Here is a 25,828-nt window from a genome sequence, read left to right on the forward strand (position 1 = left end):
ATGCTTGTTTTTTGTTACATTGCTCCATTTTCAGGGAGGAAAGAGAAGGCAAGTCTCCCCAAGGGTTCTGATCTATTTGGTTTCTTTTTTTTTTTTCTCCTAAAGGGAAATGATGTAATAAATCAATTTTTGTTGCCTTTCTTAATTAAAAATGCAGATTATGGATATTTCACTTACGTGGTTGTTGGGTTTTTGCTCTATCAAATCTTTCAGTGTGTCATGGACAATTTACTTGAAAACAAAAGATTGTACATATCCAGTTTAGCAACAACAAAATAAACTATCCCAACAAATCAAACAAACAAAGTGTCATCACCTGCATTGCTTAAATATCCTTTGTCTCCTGGGGAAACAGATGGGGTTTGCACTGTGCCTGGAAGGTCACCAGCCTTGGGCTTTGCCAGACCAACAGAGGAAGCGTCTCCTGTTAAAAATACCCTCCTGCTTGTCTCCACAGCAAATGTGACAAGAGTGGCTGCTTAATCGGGGTAGATCCCTTCCCCTGGTCCTGGCTGTCACCAGCAGACTCATACTGAGCAAGGCATTGGTGCAGGTGCTTAAATACTCTGCATGGTGCTTGCGTGTGTCAGCTGAGGCTCAGGCACAGGAAAAGGGCAGTCCCTCGGGCCCAAACCTTGATGTGAATGATGGTGATGTGTCCTGGAGACAGCAAATAGAGGCTTTCCACAGAACTGTTTCCCACAGATCTCCAAAGGCTTTACAAAGTCAGCGTTTGTATTTATAGGGACGGGGACAAAAAGCAAGAGATGGGCCAAGCGATATGCAGTGCCTCACTGTGAGTCACTGGCAAGAATAAAACTAGATTAAATGCCCCTGATGTATTTTGGTTGTAGACCTGTGAGGGGTTCTGAATGAAGGTGATCAGTCTTTTAACACTTCCATTCAATCTCCCTGCACTGCAGTGCCTGGTGGTCTACTTCCTACACCCTCCTGTGCCTCCTGATCAGTATGCTGGGGGCCACCTGATCAGCAAAGCAAAAGTTTGTGTGGCTTTGTGTTTGTTTTGAGAAAGATTTCTTTGGTATAACTAAATCCCTGACCATTTGGAAAGAAGCTGTCTAAAGTTCGCGACCCCCCACAGGTTTTCCGACTAATTGTAAGACAGGATTATAGGACCTGGTAGAATGTCTTAAACAGGCTTCATCTCCGTGTACACTGAAATACTGATTTAATGAAATACAGCATGCTTATAATCTCTGTAGTCATTATTTTGGTATTTGCAGAGTACCACTTTGCTTTATTGTCCCTGATTTGCCACCCATTATGAGATGAGCTCTCCACCAAAACAGCACACCAAAACCACACAGTGTTGTTTGTTGCTCTCCACCAAAACAACACCAAAACAAAACAGCTTTTAATGAGCTTGTGTGTGGGTTTCTTTAAAAGTCCTGTTATCTTCTCTACTTTCTGTTTGTTTTGCAGTTTTATTGCATCATGTCGCATGTGACTATCATGTCATATCCAGTAAGCAAACACCAAATGTAGGGAAGAGCAAGGCAACTGAGAAGCCAGCAGGCTGTTAGATGATCTCATCATTTGTGCATTTGTGTGTGTACTCACTGGTATAAATTCGGGTGTAGTTAGCAGAGAGTACATCTCCATGACTTCATTGCTACCAGGTGCATTATGTGTTACCAAAACTGCTCACAGATCAGCAGGTAGAGTAATGTAGCATGTGCTGGCTGAAACTCAGATGGAGCCAGGAAGGAACAAAATGGTGATCTGTGGCCGTGCTGGAGACCTCTGGATATTAGGAAGTTACACTTCTCCTGGGAAGGTCTTTGAAGAAGGGTCTCAGCGCAGTCATTTCTACCAGCCACAATAAGCCATACTTTATTGGTCTACAACCAAATATTCCCTGGTTTAAAATAGCAGGTACATTTCTTCCTCTAAGGTCTTCTGTTGCAAAAGCATGGAACATTTTGGTTTGCCAGATGAAAAAGGCACATATTCTGCTTGGGGAACTGCCTCTCTCCTAGTCTCGTTGCATGCTGGTGGTTATTGATGTAGTTTAGTGATAACTCTACTCCAGTCAGGAGTTACACCTCTGTAAAATTGGCATGGCATTAAAATCATGTCTATACATGTAAGAAAGTGTATGTATCTGAATGGGAATCCAAGACCCAGTATTTCCTATGTGTGAATATAAAGATACTTCATTCTCTGTATGGCTTAATTCCTGTCATCCTTATTGAACCTAAACCAAATTAAGCCAATAGAAAGTTTGCTTGAGAAGAGAAAAAGTGCGGTAGAATTTGAACTACAACAGACACTTATTTTCTAGCTTGTGACTTCTAAATTAGAAGATGGAGTTTGTGTATCACAGGCTGTTTGTATACAGATTAGATTGTTTTCCCTGACACATGATTGCTATTTTTTCTTTCTTTTTCCCAATTTATCTTTATGGCTTCTGTTACTCTTAGGTAAATTACAGTTTCATCCGTTAGAAGAACTGAACTAGTTCTGAAATAGTTTCAGACACACAATATAAAGGCAATAAATAATATTGCAAACCTGACTTAAAAGCAACAGTATTCCAGTAAACTGAAGGTTGCTGCATCTCCTGGGAAGCTGAGTTAGTGCTGGGCTCTACTTTGTTCACTTAATTTCTGTAAAACTGGAAGTCATATGTATAATGCTTATGTTTGAAGTTTTGCACAGTTACATTCGTTAGTAGAAATGCATGTCTTATAAAATCACTGTTGTCAAAGAATAAGATTTTATTGCAGTGATGGATGTAAGAGGTCAACCTTGCAGCTGAACTAGGTGATCATTTTAGGTCCCTTCCAACTGAACTATTCTATTCTATTCTAGTCTAGTCTAGTCTAGTCCAGTCTATCCTGTTCTATTCTATGCTATGCTATGCTATTCTACTCTATTTTATTCTTCCTACCTTTCTACCTGGAGTAAATTCATCCTTTTGTGGTGATTAACCTGAGTGACTATACAAGTGAATACTATGAGTAAAAGGTTTTGCCCACCTTTTGTTAATACCTATTGTTTTCCATGTAATGGAATTTATTCTGATGAATGCAGGATTGGGACCAGTCCGTAAATGTGCAGTTGGTTTCTCCAAGAATAATCCTTTGCCTGTGTAATCACAACTAGCAGAAATAATCTGGATGTAGTTTGTCTGGTTGTCATCTCATTACCAGCTGTAAAGCTATCGGTGCTCTGCTTAGCTCAGTTGGTAGGACTCCGTGCTTAATACTTCTGTTTAATATACAGTTAAATTGTATTATTTACAGATCATTAAGTATACGTGTTAGAGGGGAAAGGCTTGTACACATTCTCTCCCAGTCTAGCATGCTGTTTTTGTTGCAGCTGTGTACGCCTCATTACCTCTACCATTTACCTCTTATTTTTCTGTATGCTGATGTCATATGTAAAGCCTGTTCATAGGCAACTCCCACAGAACATACGGTGGGTAGCCAGTTAGCCAGCCAGGCATGCACGTATGCATGGTTTCATAACTGTCTGCCAGGATTTCTGGATTGCAGTCCCAGCAAAGGAGGAGACAGTACAAAAAGATCTAGACAAGTGCTCTCCTGCCTGAATCAGATCAGTGAGACATTTTTCCTTTATTCTCCACCGAGGTGGGAGATCCTGACCCCAGTTAGACTGGCTCAAACGCCTGATAGCACTGCGCCCACACTGCTCCCTCTGAAACTCTGCTGAGTCTCGTTAGCTTTCGATGCCTCTGTTGGGTAGTTCAGTGGTGGCAGTGAAGCTCTCACAACCATCAAGCAGCATTTCCTGGGCTGTCAGGTCTCCTTTCTGCAGACAGCCACTGCCTAGCAAGTCTTTGCATCTCTGCCATGTTGCTGTGTGAAGGACCTGATAACTTACTAGGAAATACGTGCAGCTTGTGGCTGCCAAAATATGGTCAGCTCACACAGACGCTGTGTAAAGTAAGGGTTACCTGCGCTTTTTTTAAGTGATCACAAAATATTTTATGGAAAAGGCAAATGGGAGAAGTCAGTTGTTTTAATGATTATCTAATGTCTGTCTATTCTTAACCTTGCTGAAGTGACAAGTAATGATAGTGATGCAGTTACCTGTATTATCTTTCTTCATGACTTCTGGTAAATTTTAATAACTAAAAAGCATAATCCATAGTTCAAGAAGAATTTGCTATGTACCCTGGAGAAAACACAGATATTTTCTGCGAGGAGCCTCTTACCATCTAAACTGTCTGTTCCCAGCCCAGAGTCCTTCACCGCGCGGTTCAGCGCTCCAGGGAGAGGCAGAAGCAGATTCTGCACATGAAAAAAAAGTTATGTTTGTGCATGTGTCTTTTTTTTTTTAAAGTGCTAAATTGCATTTTAAAAGAAAGCCTAAAAATACACTTAGGATGCTAATTTCAGGAGCATTGCAGCCAGTCATAAGCAGAGTGTGCTAGAAAAGCCCAACCTGGATGCATTTTGTCTGCTCTGCCAGATATTTGGTGGCCAGTAGGGCAAATATGGGACTGTATTATTTATAAAAGGGAAAAGTTTGATCTAAAACCAATTCAGTTATTAAAATGTTGTCCACACCAAAAAAGTTGAGAGCTGTTGTCCTGGAAGAATCATGGATAAAAGTCAGTTTGCAGTGGGAGAGCTGAGCTTTGCCTGCTTGGTTTGTTTAGTCACTTATAAGTGACTAAATGAAGGTCTTCACTTTGTTTTAAATTACGTGTGTATCACTTGGACAGCGTCTCCCATCACCAGGCTGACACTTGCATCGTCTGTACAGTATGAACATTAACACCACTTCAGATTTCATTGTGGTGAATCAGGGGGTGGTAAAGACCTAAGTTGCTGTGTGTAGCAAGAAAAAAAATAAATGAAGTGAATATGCCAGTTGTGTCTTTTTAGGCTCTGAGGAGTTAGGAAGTGGAAGCTATGGGCATCAGTATATCACGGACACAGTGACTGGTGATGATGATGGATTTGATATTGATGACTCAGACTACGACATTTACATAGAGGAGGTAAATTTCAAGATTTCACTTTGGCATTTCTTTTTTCTTTATAGTTTTGATATTTTAAAGTGTCTGTTCTTGTCAGGAAGTTTAGTATCTGATATTGTGTGCTTAGATGTAATGATGTGGTTGTCTCTTTTTCTTTGGTGAGAATGCGTTGCCTTGGATCTGTATCTTAGAAGGTATTCATTTCATTTCCATAGCTTTAGGTTTTACCTAACATTTCCACTTTAGGTTTTACCGGGTTTTTGTTTCTGTATTTTCTTTCAGCTCAGACCGCTTCCTGCTATTAAAGGAGGCAACAGAAAATTTCTGGTTGAAACTAAGGTCCCACCAGGGTCTAGTTCCAGGCTCCTGTCACGGGTCCTTACAACAACTTCTGAGCCCACTACTTCCACTCCCACCACCACACGACCTTCAACTACACCGAGGGCAACTACAGCTCGGGCAGCAAGGCGGGGCAGCGTGTCTTCTGCCGCACGCTTCTTTGATCTTTCCTGCGATGAGACCATCTGTTCTGCAGACAGCTTTTGCATCAACGACTATGACCGTGGTGGCTCACGCTGCCACTGCAACTTGGGAAAAGGAGGAGAGACATGTACAGAAGGTAGGTTTCTGTGTGCCCACTGCTGCTGGCTTCTCTTTGCCTGGGGCAAGGAGTGGCTGTGCAATGAACTGACCAAAGTGCACTTCGGGAATAGCCAGCTGGGCTTAATGGACCCCTAAGGACAGCAACACAACAGATTCTACATCCCAGTTCAGGCATCAGCCCCTTTGCTTCTCTTTCCTCAGCTGGGCATGAAGGAGTCATTCTTTAATAAAGCTGAATGCAGATCCCATGTGAAAGTGCACAGGGGAGGTTAATTCTCCTTCCGCCACCTAGGAGTGGGTTGGTGATGGAGACAGGTGTGTTGGTAGGCACCCAGGCCTGGCAGAGTCCAGCCATAGCATCCACATCCTCCAGCAAGGATATTCAACCCCTCTTTGACCCTTACCTTTTGCCTGCAGCTGAAGCCCTGAATCACCCGCGTTCCCAGTGTGGTCCATTGGTTGATGCTGATCCTGCAGCAGGGATGTGCGACAGAGCCCTCACAGTAAAACCATCTCCAGAGGAGGCTTTTCCCCATGGTCTGCAGGACAGAAGTTCTGGAGTTGTAGCCCCAGCACTTGTGTCAGGCAGCCTGGGGCAAGGGAGGAACAATACTCCTTCCCAGTTCAGAAAGTATGACCTGAAGCTTGGGTCAATGTGAGGAGGTGGTGTTGTCTCCGTCAGGACTTGCCATCAGGACTTGCCACTTATGTTCTCACCTCCCGGCAGGGTACCTGAGCCAGAGAAAGAGCTTGCTGAGCTGAAGGAGGCCATCAGCTTCTCCCTCCCTTGCCACTTTCCTGTCCTCTCTGCAGACCTAACCTTGCCCTGGCACTGGGTCTGACACTGAGCTGATCACCTGGTGGGCCAGTCAACTTGCTTTCCCCACCACGGGAGCAATTTTTCTTCTGGTTTGGTGGCCAAGGGCTCAGGTGACTGCCAGAGCTTGTGCAAACAAGGTGTCCCATTGCTTGTAGTGGTGCTGTCCCACCAGCTAAGAGCGAGCTGATCCGTCACTCTGCATGCTGATCTGACCTGCCAAGGCCCTGCCGCACAGCAGAGCATCAGGGACACACATTTCTTCTGAAGGCTAGTGTTAGACACTCATGATGCAGTGTTGTGCACTGGGGATACAGACACCAAGGGTGTTTGATCTTCCCCTCCGGGTGCTGGAGTAAAGAAAGCTCATTCTGAAAACAGTCTGTTGTGACTCAGTCACATGGAACAGCTGCAGATGTGATTTTTGGCCTTGATCAAGTGTGAAGAGTCAAAGATTTATTTGAACTGACAGCTGTATACAACTTGTAGAGCAGGTTCGCAAACATCAGGCCAAACCCACTATTTTTAACAAGGCAGCGCGCTATTCCTTGGTAAGCAGTAGCATCATGTACCAATATTCCCTTGTTCTGAATTTCTTCACAGCAGCCAATATTATTAAACAGTATATTAATCTGAATGAAAACAGTCTTTTCTTTGCCATCAGCAGCTGCATGGAGCTCTGGTCCAGTCAGCTCTGTTTGTGATCAGGGCATGAGTTAACTGCCGTCTGCTGTGGTTGCATTCAGGTTTATAGCATCCGTTCTCTTCACCACAGCCTAAAATGTATGTCTTGCAAACAAAAAAGCTGAGATCTGTATCCAGATCCAAATATGCAAGAAAAACCTAGTCAGTATTTAAATAGCAAAAATCCTTCCTTCCTGATTAGACTTAGATCCACTGCAAAAATAAGAGTTCAGGCCTGAAATTGTGTCTGTCCTCAGAGCTTCTTAGGAAAATGAGCTGCAAAGGTAGCAGTAAGACATCCCTCTGGTTTTCTTTTCCTGTGCTGAAGCCAGGGTGCATAAGACTACAGGGGGTGAGGACTGATAATGCCGGCTGACAAGAGCAATGTGAAGGACCACCATTGCAGCCAGTGATGGAGAGATGCTTTGCAGGGACTCTTTTCTCCCCATCAGTCCGTTTAGCTTCTGCCTTGAGCTGGCCTGAGGGAAGTGTTGGAAGAAGCTGGGCTCTTATCAGCCATCCAAGGATTTTCCAGATGCTGGATGCAGCAGCTATGGAGCAGCCGTGACTAATGCGGTGTAGAGTCTGGCTGCATTGCCAGCATATGTTTTTATAGTCCCACAAAACAGAAGATTACTTAGTTGTCTTTGTGTTCAATGAATTCTCAGAAGAAGATAAATATAAAGTTGATGGTTTCTGTCTTCTGTAACAAGGACGAAAATCTGGAGAGGGTTCCACTGAAGTCAGTGATTAAACTGTTGAGCAGTATTTGGCCCCAAGTATCCTGTTTCTTTCCAAGTTCACCAGGTCCTTGGGAATAAAGGAATTAGTTATGAAAGGTGGTGGGAGGACATAGTTAACTGATTGTTGGCTGCTGCTGCCTAATGGTTGTCTCTGGAGGAGCTCTGCCTGGTGTTATCTAGTGCTAAATGTGTATATCCATTTTTATATGAAAGAAAACTTGCTTCTGTCTTTGTTTTTCAGATATTATTATCCAGTATCCTCAGTTCTCTGGCTACTCATACATCACATTTGAACCACTTAAAAACTCCTATCAGACATTTCAAATTACCGTTGAATTCAGGGTAAGTTTAAGCAATTCCAAGCTCACATAGGAGCTTTAAATCTTATTTGCTTATTTTGATGCTTTGTACAGTGGAACAAAAACTTAGCTTCAGTATAGCTTATAATTCAATTTATAAGCTATACTTATAAATTGAGCCTATGCATAATCTTCATCTCTAAAGATCTGGCTTCACCTTCAGTGAATGCAGATGAAGTTGGTAAACTGAGCTTAAGTATTTACACCCATTGTTGGTAGGCAACGCATGACAGGATCCCTGGAACTAGCGGTACTGATGTTGCAGACCAGTAACAACATATGTTGGCAAAGTTAGAGCTCTGTGAATAAGCTACAGGCTGAAGTATACCTGGAATTTTTTGTGAATTACAGTTTGGAGGTGGCTTGAAGTATCTCTGCATATAAGGAACTGTGATCTTGTACTGACTAAGGTACTGCCCTGTATTCAGAGTTACTTTCCAACCCTGCAAGATTTATTTTCCACCCCTGAAGTTTGGGGCACTAGCTACCAGTACATGCAAGATACTGGACTACTTAAACTATACGTCTGAAGTTATGGGGTGCATCCCACAGTGACTTGTGTTAATGCAGTCTGTGTATTATGGACAGAACTGGTAGGGATGCCTATAGGGAGGGTGGCCGAGCTCTCGGATGCACCCCTGCTCCCACGAGAGGCAGACTTGCCAGCCTCACAGCCTAGGAGTGAGACTGTCACCAGAGCAGCAGCAGTCTGTGGCCTCACGCAGTGAACTAACACTTCTCTGGCGATTTGTCAGTGTAAAATGCAGGATGGCTGCGAAAAGCCACTGTGTCAGCTGCCATGCACATATGGAGGAATCCTGCCTGCGCAGGTTGTTCGGCTTGAAAAGTGTCAGGATCACTGAAGGTGTGAAGCAGGGTGTGTGTATTCATGTGCAGTAAGTTATGTGTCTACACTAAACAGGCTTCCTAGGACATCCTTGTTAGACTTTGTGCTCAGAGGTCCCATATGGGACACATCTGACAGTCTGTAATGCTTTCAGGCTTGTTTTTAAGTATGGTAGTATCATGCTGTAAATAGATGTTCTTAAACCTCTTAAACATTAAGGCAATGTTTTTCTGGATTCTTCAAATGCAATATTCAAAACTGACCAGCAATTTCTGATCCTGCAAGTTAAAAACCCCATGTGAAAAATGCTGTCCCTTTTCTGGAGAAAAATCCCCCAATGCTGCTTGCTTTTATCTGTTACTCTGAGGCTTGGACTTTGATTTTTTATGTTGATGCAATGATTGCAGGCAGAATCAGAAGATGGTTTGCTGCTATACTGTGGAGAAAATGAACACGGCCGTGGTGATTTTATATCTCTGGCAATCATCCGGCGTAGCCTCCAGTTCAGGTAAAATCTCCACCCTACACCAGGTGTAAAGAGAAGGGGCGATTGCTGCCTCCTGGGACTGCTATATTTGATAAATATCTGCTGTGTCTTCGACTCCTTCCCCATGCAGTGCACGAAAATGAGCGTATTCTTCAACATTTTTTTCTCTTAGCCTTCTTTAGTGTGTGGACATGTGCCCTGCTGAATTCAGTTTTCTTCAAGGCATTAGTCTGGGGTTCATTGCTATGTTATCAGGAACGCCAGTGAGCCACGGTATTTGTTAAGATTATGCTGTATTGAGCTGTACATAGTCAATGCTTTTTTTCTTCACAGCAAAAGGGCCTGCAAATAATGTAGCAAAATCATAACTTTAATTCCAGCAAAGGGCCTGGAACTTCATCCTGTATCCCTTGCTTACGTAAGATTTGCAGGTATTTTAAATGAAGACGGAGGGAGTTTCTTGCAGTCCCATAGATATGAAGCATATGAAAGAGTATCTCAAGGATCTCCTTACTTGGGAGGGTGAGTCCTCTGAAAGTGGGGACTAACAAAGTGGGTGTTGTGCCCTAGTTGTGTTTCTGTTCACCTGCACTGAACAGCAGTCAGAAAATGCTCCACATCCAGCTCCACAGAGGTGCTCCTGGAGGTCTCTTTCTTAATCAGTACTGAGCTTCATATAGAATCACAGAGTTATTGATACAGTGCTGCCTTTCACCAGGGAGCTAGAGAAATTCCCAAGAGAAATTACTGTGATAGCAGGAACTCAGATTGTAATACCCTCCATCCTGAAACAGTTTCAGCTGTCGGCAAGCTTTGCAATGCACTTGGTATGGCCAGAGAATGCAAAATCTTCTCCATGGGAGAAAGACAGATAATGAAGTTTGAGACTTAGAACAGATCATATGTGGACCTGCTGTCTAATTTTCCTGTGGTCTGCTAATATGCAATGTGAAACAGAGAGGTTCCCAGGAGTGAAGGGAGTATTTTGAATCTAAAAATTACTTTCAGTTATTTGGTTAATGTAAGATTGTCACCTTGCCCTGTCTGTCTCATGCTCCCAGGTTCAACTGTGGCACTGGAGTTGCAGTCATAACGAGTGAAAACAAAATCAAGCTGGGGAACTGGCACAGCATCACACTGTTCAGAGACGGGGTGAATGGCTGGCTCAGGATGGACAACGATGCTCCAGTGACAGGAAGGTCTCAGGTAGGTAATCCTGCACCTGCAGCTCGACCTTGGGCTCTCTCGAGGTTATGATAACATTGTTTCTTGCCAGAAGAAGTCTGATCAGATTTTAAAAGTACATTTTTATTTATCAGTGTTGGGACATTTAAGTGAACCAAGATCAGTGTACAGATTACTCTTCCACATATGTATTCTAGAAATCACAGAGATAAATATCCCAGCGCTGAATCCCATCAGTTTCCCTGTCGTCCTCCATACTTGCTGTGCTGCCCTTCTGCTACACTTCACTAGTCTCAGGTACAGGCTGCTGTTAACAGTTTGCCAGGTTTTACAGCTGCTGTCCCTGATTGCTTTGTTTTTCAAGCCTCAGAGAGCTGCTCTGCTTCCTCAGCCAGAAAAATTAGGTATGCATGTATATATGTTTAAATGTAATGTGCATATAGCCACACAATGTTTGTATACAGAATTGTAATGACATGTATGCCATGGACATAGATTTAAGTACAGTAATGGAGACAGACATTGTGTCTTCACTTATGTTAACACCAACAATTTTGTATGAGGCCGCCAAGAAAAAATATAACAGAGGAAGATGTCTGGACTTGGTCATCAGTTGCCAGGCCAGAAAACAGAAGTGAAGTCACTGAAACAAGAAGGCAGTTGGAAATTATTTCAGATGTTTTTCCTTTTCCCTTTGATAGCCATTATTAGCCTGCTATCCCTAGCCCAGCAAAAAAAGTGGCTTCAACATCTTGTTACTTTACACTTTCATTTGCAGACACACTGAAAAAAATGCTGTGCATTGAGTTCTCCTCAGCTGGAAATGACAGAGGAAAGGGTTTCAATATCTGTCAGATGTTGATACATGTTACCAATGCTATAAGGGTGTGCAAAAGGGCAAATGTGAATCAGGAAGGGTATGTCCAGTAGAGACTAACGCCATTGTACAGCACTTCGGTAAGATGGCATCAGGCTATGCAGGGCTATGGTCACCCAGAGCCGAGAAAGATGAAGTCGAAGAAGAAAAGGTGCAACAAAGGGCTAGTAGGAGGGTTATGGTTCACAGAGTCTATTACAAGAAGAGTTTAATGGTGGACACATGCTTTTCTAGCTGTAGCTGCAGCAGAAAAAGGTTAATTGCTCTAGGTGGTGCTCTCCACCAGAACTTGCTGCTTCTCTAGTATTGTTGCTCCAGTGTCCTACCCAGCCGTTCCAAGGTAGAATGACCTGAATTATTGTCAGCAGAGTGGCAGTATTTTCTGACCTCGTTCATTTTGACTTGACACAGAGAAGAGAACCTTGACAGACAGAGCCGGGCAGGAGCATCAAAGGCGACAGGAGATGGCAGCGGGTTGGAGGCAGGCTGGAGAGCTGTATGCCCACAGCCCTGGCATGTGCCCATCATGAAACCCTGTGGAAATCTGAACTCTTTTTAGCTACAGGCTCTACCTGAATTATTTTTCCCAGCTGAACTTGGTATCTGTTTGACATGTTTCTACAGTGCACTGTGCAGCAAACACCTGTAGACTCAATAAACTTGGCTTATTTAGCCTGGCAAAATATAGGCTGTAGGGATATAATTTATTATTATAAACACTATGGAGGCAGGGAAGGAGTGAAAAATCCAGAAAGATTTTAGGCTAAAGGTCAGTGCTGTCAGAAGGACACATTGGTAAAAACTGGCCATGAAAAAGTGTAGGAATTTTGAGTGTTTTCTTCTAAAGGGCAGCAATGTTTTAAAACAGCCTCTGAGCACAAGGCAAAAGACATATATTCTGATAGATCGATGGAAGGGATTATGACTTCATTGCCCACAATAGCATTAAGTTTGATTCAGTGGTCCAAAAATGGTCTGTTTTGTTTTTTTTCTCGATCCTGCCTGTGCACTGTAGCAGTGCTAGTAAACTTGTACGTGTATAATACTATAGGCAGGTTAACACCAAAAAAAAAAAAAAGAAAAAGAAAAAAAAGATGGGGAGTAAATTTAGTGCTGGAAAAGTGAGCTGAACCATACTGAAGTTGTAATTTTATTGGATTTTTGCGTTGTCTTTGTTTTTGCTGGTTTTTGGTTGTGTTGGGTTTTTTTGTCATTTCATTATTGTTAACACTAAGCACTTGCTGGGTTCTGTCCAGAGGGCACTATCACATTGGTCTGTGTCCCTCAGCACTTAGAGTTTAGGAGACAAACAATTTTGACAAAGTAAATGAAAGTATTGCAGCAAAAGATCGATCATAGTCCCTTCTTGGGACATAGTGATTTTTAAGTTTTTGATTGTGCTTTTAATAGTCTATATTATCGCGATGGATGCGGGTGCAAAAAGTAACATTTAAAGAGTGATTGAAGGAATGAGTAATGGAAAGGAGTTACCAATGAACAACTTCCATATCCTCTGATACAATTCTTTGTAGAGAAAAAAATCGGTAAGTACCCAGTGTGGCTTAGTTAGTTATCCTGTGTTATGTCTGTTCTACATGATGTCATGCTCTGTTTTCCCTTCAGGGCCAGTATAGTAAAATCACGTTCCAGACTCCTTTCTACGTTGGTGGTGCCCCCAGCGTGTACTGGCTGGTCAGAGCCACAGGCACCAACCGTGGTTTTCAGGGCTGCGTTCAGTCACTCAGCATCAACGGGAAGATAATTGATATGAGGCCCTGGCCATTAGGGAAAGCTCTCAGCGGCGCTGATGTCGGTAAGTGTAATGGTATGGGGTCTTTAATCAGCGGTAAACCAGGGGTTACTGGTTGTTGAAAAAAATTGAGCAGTAGTCCAGGTCTGAGCGGTGGAGGGTGCTGTCTCTATTTTTGGCATGGTATTTCTCTATGCCTTTGCACATTGGTTTTGCTGGGTCTATAGTAGGAGGGTTTATAGTAGGTGTGCAAGTAGACGTCACTGTTTAGTATACCAAAACCCCCTATGGACATGGTTATCCTGCACAATGCATAGTAAAATCAGTACCTATGGGCAAACAGGAAACTCAGTATTGGAGATTTAGTTACATCTGCACCAGTATTTCTACCAGCACAGGATGCCTCTTCATGCTCCTGACTGACAGTCACATCGTCAGGAAATCAATAGTATGTACACTGTGTTTGTATTTAAAACCCAACAAAACGAGTTTTGCCTGAAGGCATCATTGCACTTGTCCAAAGCAATGCAGGGATATTTCAAACCTACAGCAGTGCTGTGGCCATTACAAAGGACTTCTCCCCATTAAACCCCATTACTGCTGAGGCAAATAGGCTTTCCTGGTTACCATCATCGTTTTCATTTCCAGAGTCACAGTATGTTTTAAAAAACACCATGGAATAAATTCTTTCAATAGCTTTATGAAGTGGTATTATATTATCTCCCCTTCACAGATTAAAAGATGGAGAAGTAGGGAAGTTAATAAACTGATTCTGTCTTACTTATTCATCAATATTTCACCCACATAATGGGCACTTGGAAAAATAGACAGGGCAACAAAATCCTTGCTTTAATGACCCCCCAAGTCTAAACAGTCTAAGAGTAAGAGTAAACCCAAGTCACAAAGCAAGTGGTAAAGGGCAGGAAATAGATCTCATATCACTGAACTCTGCATGCCATGCTTCAGCCACAAAGTCATCTTTCTTCTCTTCTGTAGCTGTGCATTTGGCAACCCAAGAAGGAAGTGATTAATTAGAAACGTCTTAACAATTGCTCTATATTCTCTAGAAACCATGACCACACTTCTGTGCAATATAGGGGGAGAACAGAGTGGCCCAAGAAGCAGATGTTGAAAAGAAAAAGACTTTGGAAGCAGAAAGTAATTTCACGATAGAGTGAGAATCTATGGAATTTAGATAGACAGATGAAAGCCCTGCTGAAGTTCTCTTGAGTTCTAATCTCTATTGCCTTTTGGGTTGCAGCTACCTGCATTCCCATCCGTGAATGCTCCACATACTACTGCATTAGCAATCAACATCAATGAAAATAAAGGCTGCGTTCTGCTATGTGTGACTCACAACTGATAGAGCCTTACTGTCCTTACGTGACTGCACACACTTATATGAAACTCTGCAAGGGGAGACTTGCAAACAATATGCCGTATAAGTTAAGCTTAAAATAAATAAATTGCAAGTGAACTTTACTAGGGCTTAGGGCTGGTGTTTGCTAGCCAGTCTTCTGTTTCTTTTCTATTGGCATAGTGTATAAATCAGGAGCGCTGTGGTACATGGACCACAGAATTGAGGGTGGGGAGGAGAGGGCTCCATCCCACCCCTACGCCATCTCTGCTGGCTATATCTTAGCTCACCAAACTGTGAGATAAGGGGCTGACAGGGGAGACAGTGCTCGTGGTTTGGAGCAGTCATGACAGGACCTTGGACTCCCGCTGGTCTTCATCTACCCTTCTTCATCTACCACTGCAGCCAAGCAGATGCAGCTGTCAGGCCTGTGGTTTGCCTTTTTGGTGTAGTCACCTGTGCTGGCCCAAAGGCAGTCACTGACACTGTGAGAGCAGCCTGGCCATTACAGTGCAGCCCAGAAGGGGAAAAGGTGGCTCAATGGGCACTGTGAGCACCCCTGCTCCCATGGTGGGGCATGGGGCAGCTGTCTGGATGGCTAATTGTCCGCTTCCAAGTGGAAGGAGAATTTGTTCCCTTCCAGGAGGCTTGTACATTTTGTTTATGCTCCTTGTGTTAGCCCTGGAGCTGTGTGTTGTGGCTGCCGTACTCAGACCTTCCCTCTCTACAATGATAAATTGTAGATGTAGAAGTCTCCTAGTAGGAAATTTGTAGATGTAACCAGTCTGGTCTGGCAGGGAGTACCAGGTGACCCAAGAGTACTGCTTTTGTCTCGAGTCAGTGAGAAAGGTTATTTTCCACCGTGGACAGCAGAGTGATCAGGGTGAATCAGCACATCAAGCATTTACATCTGCATACTTCTCTGTGCTTTTCTTTCTGGCAATGGGATGGGAATTCAGACTGTAAAGCTGGTGCTGTACTAACACAAGTACCTTACTGAAGATTTGCAGAGTCCTGGTCTGGAAACCTTCTTTTCAGTCAAAGTGCTGTATATAAACAAAACAAGAAGGACATACTCCCTTCCTGCAGTAGTTCTGCAAGACCTCTCTCAGTTATCTCAGATAACAAAACTCCAGTGTTTACTGTCAGAGCTACCTCACAAGACTTGTGCCATCCCAGAGGGAGTATTTCAATGTGCCTCAAAATAAATGTGTAATTGTTTATTATAAACATTTAGCCCCTGCAAAGGATGTGCTTGCACTTCTATAGCACACATGTTTAATTTGGCCTTTCTGAATGTATAAGATCAGTTTGTTTCTATCAACGAGGGGAGAATTATTTAATCAGAAACCAAAACAAAGGAGAAATTAAACAGAATCAACAGGAACTTCCAGTATATGTACACATGACCATTGCATAATCATCTATATAGATAGCAGTTTTAAAAACGAAGTAAGTAAATTATTTGTTCAAACAATTTCAGCTTAATTCAAAAAAGAAGAAATCATCTCCTTGTTATTTTAGTTGATGTGCCAGTGTGGTAGAAATGCTTCTTAAAAAGGCCATATGCAGATGATGTAGATCCCTTTTAGTGTAGACAAGAGGACTGACAACCTCATTTTAGTTAATAAGATTAGTTGAAGGTGATTAATACTTTCCATGCTTACTATGACATGTATTTACAAAGAAGCACTTAAGGTAATTGAAATTGAGTAAGTCACAGTGCTTGTAAACAATCTACAGATATTTCTGTTTTATGGGAAAATACAGATACGAACAAGAGCAGAAGAACAGTAATCAAGGGAGTGATTGAGAGGTACAACTGTCATGCTTTGTAAGTAAGGGCTAATTTTTACTATTTTTAAGGCCTCTTGCTGGTCTGGTGCTAAAAACAAGTGCTAAAAATCAAGTTACCTTGTTTGAATTGCACACCATGTAACAAACTGGGAAAGAATCTAGGCAGGAGAGCAAATTGTATTGGTTAGTAGGAATGATCAACAGCCAAATAAATCTTGTTTGGCAAATTTCTCTGCTAAATCAGTGTTCTGGCTCTCTGTTTAGGTGAGTGTAGCAGTGGCATCTGTGATGAGGCATCCTGCATCAACAGTGGTACCTGTACTGCAAGCAAAGCAGATTCATACATTTGCCTTTGCCCTCTTGGATTTAAAGGACATCATTGTGAAGAAGGTGAGAGGATGCTGGTCTGCTTATATTTCTTTGTATGTGTTATTGAGTGATCCATGTCTTTTCCACAGTGAGGTCTTATGCTATGACATGGACAGAAGAGAGTACTTGTTAGTTCATCTTTTTTAAAATTACATAGTGAAACCCTCCCCCACCATTCACTTTGGGGCTACATCCAGCTCCTACACAGCCAGTGATTCTCAAGCCTCTTTGCTTATTAAAACTAACGATAATTAAGCATCTCAAGCTTACTTTTCAGGAGTTAAAATAATGTACCACTCCACAGGTGCACATTAACTCTAAAAAAATCCCCACTTTCTCCTAAAACCAGTGTCAGTTGTATATTCTGAAAGGTAAAGGACTCAATACCAATTTCTTGCTGAAATTGCAGATACAAACAAATAGTCATATTCATGCAGCATCATATTCTGTGCTGCAGAACTTTTCATGCCACCTCCCACTGTGTGCGTGCTTGCTACTTTGGAAAACACTGTGCTGAATCACTGAAGAAAAGGAGCACAAGGCTTTATAATACAAGTACATCCCTGGAAAAGGAAGGGATTGAGGAGTGAAACAGTGCTGGCTAGGAAAAAAAATATTTGGAAAATTAAATTTTTAGGTTGTTTTTCTTAGCATTAGCTCTGACTACTTTACAAAGGGAACTGACACTGGTTGGTAGGAGTCAATCCCTTACCTTTGAGCCTCAAATGACCTGCTTGTGTATTCTGGATTTCCAGCACTCACCTTGGCCATACCTCAGTTCAACGAGTCCTTAAGGTCATTTGCTAGCACACCCTGGCCCTTGGAACCACAGAATTACCTTTCCTTCATGGAGTTTGAGATGACGTTTCGTCCAGATTTAGAGACTGGTGTCCTTTTGTACAGCTACGACACAGACAGCAAGGATTTCCTCTCCATTAACTTGGTGGCTGGTTACGTGGAGTTCAGGTTTGACTGTGGCTCAGGAACGGCTGTTATCAGGTAAATGGCGTTGCTGGTGTTTCTTTCCCAACAGTGCCGCAGTACTGATCCAGGGGAGGAATGTGCTGGAAAGAGTAATATATAGCCTATAATGAGGTATGGCAGCCTGTCAGCCTCTAGCGCCTACTTCTTCTAAGGAAGCACAGAAACACTAGAGCTCTGTTCAAGGGGACAGGATTTTCTTCCTACATAAGTATATGTTTCAAAACTTTATTATCAACATTACCATGTTGTGACACCATCTTGCTGCAGTGTTACTTTTGTTTCTGTATGTTATCGCAGAAATTCCCTTCTTGCCTCCATGACATTGTACCCTAGCTAGTTAAGGGATCTATACATACTTTACGCATATACTTTCTAGCCACGGGGTTGCACAATATTGGCACTTCTGTGAGCATCCTCCTCCCTGGTCTCCAGTGCCAGGCAGTGAAGTATGGGGCTGCGGGTGTCACAAGAAGATACACCTCCACTTCCCCCCTTTCCACATAGTGCTGTTCTGGGGGGCGTCTGAGGCTCATACCCAATTTATGTAACTTAAGCAGTCTAAAAGATAAATACATGGTTTATTTATCATGACATGGAAGTCAGCCAGGCTTCCAGGCAAAGACAGACTTCTGAGAATTATTCATCACTTCCTAAAATTAATGTCTAGGATAGGAGCAACAAAGTGCCTTAAAAAATGCGCATTCTCTCAGTGTAACTGAGTGCCCAGTCTCTGGACTCTTCTGAAAAGGCGATGGGACGAAGATAGGCACTCAGTACTTGGATGTCATCCAAGAGGCTGCCAGTTTGACCAGGCTGACCTAGTATTTAGAAATAATTTCTATAAAGCTTATGCAAAATGTGCACACTGCCTGCAGGTCTTGTATACTGTATGTTTCCTGTGGATGGACATGAGGGATTTTGGCTTTACTGCGATTAGGAGAAATGTACTGATTTTCCACTGAATTTGGACTCAAGCAAACAAATCCATTCAGACGACAAAGTGAGAGATGAAATTTCAAGGGAGCAAATGCAAAATAATGCACAATCCTAACAATGCACAGCTGTGGCAATACAGTTACTGTTGTCAGATAGAGAAAGATCCTGGAGTCACCATGGATGGTTCTGTGAAAGCAATAGCTAACTGCTTAGAGACAAATATAGAAATGTAAACACAATGTGGAGAATTATTAGGAGTGGAATAAGCAACAATGCCTCTGCAAAAACCCGCAATGCACTTCATCTTGAAAAACTGCTGCCATTCTGGTCACTTCATTTCCAAAGAGATTAGCAAAATTAAAAAAAAAAATATAAAATAGTGGTGTCGATATCCGGGGGAGGGAAAGAAACAGTTTCCACAAATACAGCAGGACCCTTCAACCTGGAAAAGAAAGAGTTTGGTGCAGCCATGATTGTGATTAAATTGTGAATAGCATGGAGATAAATAAGGTATTTTTATTCTGTATTTTTTCAATTAAAAAATTAGAATTAGAATGAATTAGAATCAGAATGCGTTAGAATTAGAATTAGAGTTAGAGTTAGAATTAGAATTAATTAAAATTAGAATGAATTAGAATTAGAATTAGAATTAGAATTAGAATTAAAATTAAAATTAAAATTAAAATTAGAAGGATCCCAGTTAAACTGTAAACCAAAAAAAGTAACTAACAAAGAAAATAAGACTTCTTTTTTTTTCAGACAGCACATAAATAAGTTGTGGAAATTAATTGTCACAGCATGTTACAGATGCCAGAACTATAAATAGGCTAAAAAATACCCAACAACCATTAGACAAATTTGAAGAAAGCTCTGCTGCAGGAGATCAAACACGGTTGTACGGATGCAGTCTCTGACTCAGGAAATGGCTAAGTGACAGGTTGCCAGAAGCTGGGAGGATATGTCAAGGGAAGAATCACTTCATACTTGCCCTGTTCTTTTCTCTTGCTGAAAAGCAGCAGAAATAGCTAATGTCAGAGACCTTTGCTCCAACCCCAAATGGCCCTTCTTACAACAGCCTTCAGACTTTTTCTGCTTACAGCCATCTAATTCCTATTATTACCGGCAAGTGTAAGGTATGAAAGTAGACATAAAATTTTTCCCCCAAAGAATATTGTAGCTTTTCAAAACACCTTGGACTAAAGTTTAACCAAGATGTAGGCTTGTAAAATGTAAAAGCACGTGGCTGGGAGTGGAAACTGCCCCTTTCAACTGGAAAGCAGAATAGCGAGCAGGACGCCAGCTAGCACCTGGGTCATGTGCAGTGGGGAAAAAAAAAAGTGAGGTGGGATAGCTGGGTAACAGGGGAGACTCATGACACTGGCAGGTTTCCCTGAAGGTTGTCAGGATGTCCTGTTCAGGCCCTTTTGCTAGATAATCTGGGCATCTCACACCCTGTCATCAGCTCTGTCAGTGATTAAATCAGATAAATAAATTTCCAGGGTTTTGTGCCTGCTTGGGCAATATCCACTGAAAAGTCTGCCTTGATCTTCACCATACCGCTTCACATCTACCCTTTGTCCTAAAAAGGGATATAACTCTGGTCATCCTGACTATCTCTTCCATAGGACAGGCTGTTAAATATTATAATATTATCAGAACACAATTATAATGTCTTTATAACTAAGGATAAGGCAAGCTCATTTGTGCATGGCAGCAGCAGCAGTAGGAAAGCCGACGCTGGTGAAGCATGGGTTTTGCCTGAAGTGACCTGGGGTGGAAGCAGTGTGGTGTGTGCAGGGGGCTCAGGAGGGAGCAGGGGTGCCAAGCCAATGGACTGATGCAGAACCTGAGCTATTTAGCAAGTTGTCTCAGAGGAGAATTTGTTTTCCACTGGGATTTCCATTGACCAGGCATTTGCAGGATCAAGATCATCATGATTTAGTGTAGTTTTTAAGGTTCAGTTTATGCAGAGAGGTAATCCTTAATGTCACAGCACATGAAAGGCCAGAAGTGTTCAAGAGGCTGCAGAAAGTGTTACCAAACTCATGCTGGTTTCAAAAAGCCTGTGAATCCAAGAAGTAGTTTGCAACTCTGGAGTGATGACTGCAAAGCTTAATCATCCCTAACTGTAATTAAATCTAGCAGAGTATGATGATGACCTAATCAGCAGAGGAGATAAAATGAATGCATTGCCACTTACTAGGTAGCCAAGCCTATCTGGTTCTGTTATATGTATATATTGACTTCTTAAGGTGATAAAATTCTGTTGCCTGTTGATTTACCCAAGATAGTTAAACCCTAAATGCTACTGCATATGAAAAAGGACAAGTGAATGGCGTCACTCGATGATATTTTTAATGGAAATTTTCTGGAAAAAAGGATTGAAGTAGTATTGCCAACATTGTCCAAACAGATGAAAATGGGCTTTGAGAAAATTTGGAGGAGCAAAATAGATACAACAAAAAGATTTCAAAGCTCAGGTTGATTGCTCAGAAAAAAAGAAAAAAAAAGAAATTGTTATTTTCACATCTTCAAGATGATATACCTTTTTTAATTAACATTTGAATCACTATTGACTCACTATTTCAAATCACATTTTTTTCAGTTCTTTCAATCTGAAATGTTTCTTTTTTGCATTTTTAAATGTAAGTAGCCTGAAAATACAAAACATTATTTCCCCCAAAACTACTTTGTATTTTTTCATTGAAAGACAGAACATCTTCAAGTGTCCTAGATAACATGGTTTCTGATTTTTCCAGCTTGACCAGTGAATCAAACACAAGTTTTTGTTGCTCCTGGAGGAAAGACTGCAAGATAACATTTAGATGTAAAATCTAGATCTAAAAACAATGTAGTAAATTTGAAAACAAGATACAAAGTTCTGTAGAACATGCAAAGGGGAATGTGGTTTTGACCTTTATACTGGCTGCTATTCATATTAGTCCTGAACTAATAAAGATTATAAGAACAGTTTTGAAATGCTTCCTTTGAGACTGGTGAATACTTTGCGTAACTGAGGATTATTGTTCCGACCTAATATCTCATCATATCATTAGGATCATATTTTAGTTACTTCTCCTTAACGTACACCTGCCAGGCTGTGCGCCTGTGTCCGTGTGTGTAGAAGTCACTGTAACAGGCTGCATAAACAGAGCTGATAAGCCAACACAAGGTAGTTCTGTTTTAAAAAAGGATGAAGAATGTGGGTCTAGACTGACCATTAAGTGGGAAGCTTTATCTCCAGGCTTACATCATATACAGCTAAGAAAAAAAATTGTCTTTATGCATTATAAATGACTGAGCAGAATAATTAGTTCATAGGTGTATTAAATGCATGCTGATTATAGGAATGTTTCACTTATAAATAAAAGTAGAGTGCTTGTTATTTGCTGTAGGAACATGGTCTTATTTTCCTTTGCTGACAGGGCTCAGAAGTTATGTTGCTTCCTTATAAAGAAAGAAACACAGTGATTTGTTTTTATTTTTTATTTAAATAATCATCCCAGAGGACCTCACTTTTTAACATGACATTAATATTTGAAAATACTAGAAAAGCAAAAGTGTAAAATACTTGAAAGTTTTCTTCCCCTTAAAACAGGAGTGAAGAACCTGTCAGTCTGGGTCAGTGGCATGAACTGCGAGTGTCTCGCACAGCGAAGAATGGCATCCTGCAAGTGGACAAACAAAAGCCAGTGGAAGGGATGGCAGAGGTGAGCATATGACATGGCTTGTCATGAATACGGTTGTTGGACTATAAAATGATTGCATAGTAAACTACACAGGCTTCTGGCAAAAAAAGTTCTTATAGGCTCAAAAAAGTATACATGTTAGGGCAACATTTTCTTAAGCCCAAAACTGGAAGTTTGCACACGAAGTCTTCCCTCTGAGGACAGGGATCCTTGTAAAGGCAGATGAAATCTCAGCCTTATCCGCTCTTGCCATGTAACGACTCACTTTTTTGTGTTTGGTTCATACATGCTCTTGCGGTTCTTTTCTTGGTACTTAGTCGTTGTGGTTAGGTCTGTTGAACAATGTGTGCACTATGAAATGCATCATCTGGAGAAGGAGGATACTGAAAATTACGTGCACAAAGTCCTGTTTTTACCTCTCTCTGAATATTGTGCTGGAAAGGTGAGCCAAAAGACAATTGTTTCTTTGTCTTCTCCTTGCAAAAGTTGTTATCAGGACAGAGTAAGGGCTGGAATACTCAGGCAGTTGATGACTTGCATTTTTTTCTTCCTTCACCAAAAGGTCATAGTGAATCAAATTTGTAATAAGGTGAAATTTTGCTTGTACTGAGCAGTGTATTCACTCTAAACACTCAAATGCATACACAGAGATACTTTCTTACCCCAAGAATCTGAGGCTAGAACTGGTTAGAAAATATCTTACTCTTTACTAGTGGGGAATGTGGCCAGAAAACCAGACTCCAGATCCTGTTAGCAGATGAATCTGCAGTTTTTTCTGTAAACTGGGAAACTATTTAAAGCTTAGACTTCCGTTTAAAAATATAAACAAATTGCAATTCCAGTTGTCTGTCAAGGAACAAATTGAGCAGGGAAACATTCAAACACAGCAGTCAAGATTTTAGATAGATGGGTCAAGATGAAGACTCCTTTTTTTTTTTTCTCTAAGTGCTACAGTGCAGCTGCAGAAGGAGCTGCCAGCAAAGAAATCACAGGTGCTTCTACAGGACTGGAATTACAGTTATCCTGTCCTTAGCTGTTAAACATCTTTCAGTTCACTCCAAGACCCTGACTAGTCCCATCATGTATCCTGAGCAACTGCTTCTGGTAACTAATGCAAACTTAATGTTTCCTTCATTTAGCCCCGTAACTTGCTATGGATTATCTTTTTACATGTTGGTAACATTAAATGAGTCTCTGTTGCATGGACTTTGCTCTGATTTTAACTTTATGAACCTAATTCTTGTTCTAGATTTACTTCATTATACCTCAAGTCATTGCAAATAGAGCTAGATATGCAGTCAGAAATGACAATGAGTCAGTCTCCTTTCTTCCTTCAGTATTCCAGTTTTGAAATACTTCAGATTTTTCAGCTAATTTCGATTACGATAAAGCATGGTCACTAGAAAGTGTCCTAGAGTGGCTTTCTGAAGAGGATTGTACAAAGAAATGCAATTAACGGAAGTAAAGAGGCATTAAAGTAAGCTGTAGCATCTAATGTTGGCTAATCTGAAGTTACAGGCATGGTTCTAGCTACTCTAATAAAATGTTATTCTTACGTTTATTGCAGGGGGCTTTCACACAAATTAAGTGCAGCTCGGAAATATTTATTGGCGGAGTCCCTAGTTATGATGCTGTGAAGAAGAACTCTGGGATCCTCAAACCCTTCAGTGGGAGCATCCAGAAGGTATTTGCCCAGAGAAACACATGGGAGGCATCCAGAGTACACTTTAGGTGGAAACATACCCTTATAGCACTTGCAATGGAAGTATTCAAAATACTCCCAAGATTTCACCTCAGGAGCCCACCACAAAGGGCTTAAACACATATTTCACAGTGAGAAGTCATTCTAACTTTAATAGGCAGTAAGTATTACTACTGCCAGTCTCCCTATTGATTTCCCTCCTGTACGAATAAGTGAGCAGAAGCCATATGGGATTGAGTTCAGGATGGTGCAAGATTAGAGTCCTCAGAGTGCCCTGTGGCATCGTATATAAATAAATGAACAGAAGAAATGCTTCAATACTTAAATGTATGCAGACTGGGGCAGCTAAATGTCTGATTTAACAAATACAGTTATGAGCAAAAAAGAATCATAGATTCCTAGACTCACAGAATGGTTTGGGTTGGAAGGTACCTTAAAGATCCTATAGTTCCAACCCCCTTCCATGGGCAGGGACACCTTCTACTAGACCAGGTTGCTCAAAGCCCCATCCAACCTCCATCCAGCCTGGCCTTGGACACTGCCAGGGATGGGGCATCCACAACTTCTCTGGGCAACCTGTTCCAGTGCCTCACCACCCTCACGGTAAAGCATTTCTTCCTAATATCTAATCTAAACCTACCCTCTTTCTGTTTAAAGCCATTCTCCCTTGTCCTACTGCTACATACCCTTGCAAAAAGACCCTCTCCATCTTTCCTGTAGGGCCGCCTTTAGGTACCAGAAGGCTGCAATAAGGTCTGCCCAGAGCCTTCTCTTCTCCAGGCTGAACAACCCCAACTCTTTCAGCCTGTCTTCATAGGACAGGTACTCCAACCAGACGTTGATGAACTTCATGGCCCTCCTCTGGATCTGCTCCAACAGGTCCATGTCCTTCTTATGTTGGGGGCCCAGAGCTGAATGCAGTGCTCCAGGTGGGGTCTCACCAGCGCGGAGCAGAGGGGCACAGTCACCTCCCTCGCCCTGCTGGCCACGCTGCTTTTGGTGCAGCCCAGGGTACGGTCGGCTTTCTGGGCTGCGAGTGGGCATTGCTGGTTCATATCCAGCTTTTCATCCGTCAACAACCCCAAGTCCTTCTACTGTGGGCTGCTCTCAATCTGTCCTCTGCCCAGCCTGTATTTGTGCTTGGGATTGCCCTGACCCATGTGCAGGACGTTGCACTTGGCCTTGTTGAACTTCATGAGGTTCACAAGTTAAAGTGGATTCCAGTTCAGCTAGTGTATTCTTGTACCACACAGCAGCTGCACACCTCACTGCCTTCCCCTCTTACGTTTTTACATGGGGCACATGAATGGAGGAGGTCTTTTCCTTTGTTGGCAGACATTAGGGATGATGTTCCAGTGCGGTCAGCTGTTCATGGATGCAGCTCTCTTCTGGGTAAGAAATCTGTAAATCCATAGTAAGTCCTAAAAACTAATCAAAAGTTCAAACTGGACTTACATCCCTAGGCATACTTGGATAAAACTGCAAGGTTGGTCCTGAATCCTCAGAGTTTTAAATTATAGAATTATTGCATCATATTTACTTAAATAAAAAGCTCTAACAGTGCATCTCATAACAATTGATCAAGGGCAGGAAGGTAATTGCAGTTCAGTGTAAGTGGTCTCATCACTTGGTCCAGCATTTTTCACTCTTTGTTAGCTGTCTAGCAG

At 41.9% G+C, this 25,828-nt stretch overlaps 1 protein-coding gene across 2 annotated transcripts in view; it reads left to right on the forward strand.

Moving 5' to 3' along the window:
• Positions 1 to 25,828, forward strand: part of EGFLAM (EGF like, fibronectin type III and laminin G domains) — an 88,686-nt gene that overhangs the window by 47,749 nt on the left and 15,109 nt on the right. For both annotated transcript variants that reach the window (XM_080372115.1, XM_080372116.1), the window contains exons 8-17: positions 4,881 to 4,996; positions 5,258 to 5,594; positions 8,064 to 8,164; positions 9,436 to 9,536; positions 10,577 to 10,721; positions 13,201 to 13,390; positions 16,746 to 16,871; positions 17,606 to 17,849; positions 22,369 to 22,480; positions 24,027 to 24,143. In XM_080372115.1, coding sequence (XP_080228241.1) covers positions 4,881 to 4,996; positions 5,258 to 5,594; positions 8,064 to 8,164; positions 9,436 to 9,536; positions 10,577 to 10,721; positions 13,201 to 13,390; positions 16,746 to 16,871; positions 17,606 to 17,849; positions 22,369 to 22,480; positions 24,027 to 24,143 — 1,589 coding nt within the window. The remainder of the gene's footprint in view (positions 1 to 4,880; positions 4,997 to 5,257; positions 5,595 to 8,063; positions 8,165 to 9,435; positions 9,537 to 10,576; positions 10,722 to 13,200; positions 13,391 to 16,745; positions 16,872 to 17,605; positions 17,850 to 22,368; positions 22,481 to 24,026; positions 24,144 to 25,828) is intronic.

Source organism: Falco punctatus (genome assembly GCF_963210335.1).
Source record: "Falco punctatus genome assembly, chromosome: Z".
Classification (NCBI taxonomy): domain Eukaryota; kingdom Metazoa; phylum Chordata; class Aves; order Falconiformes; family Falconidae; genus Falco; species Falco punctatus.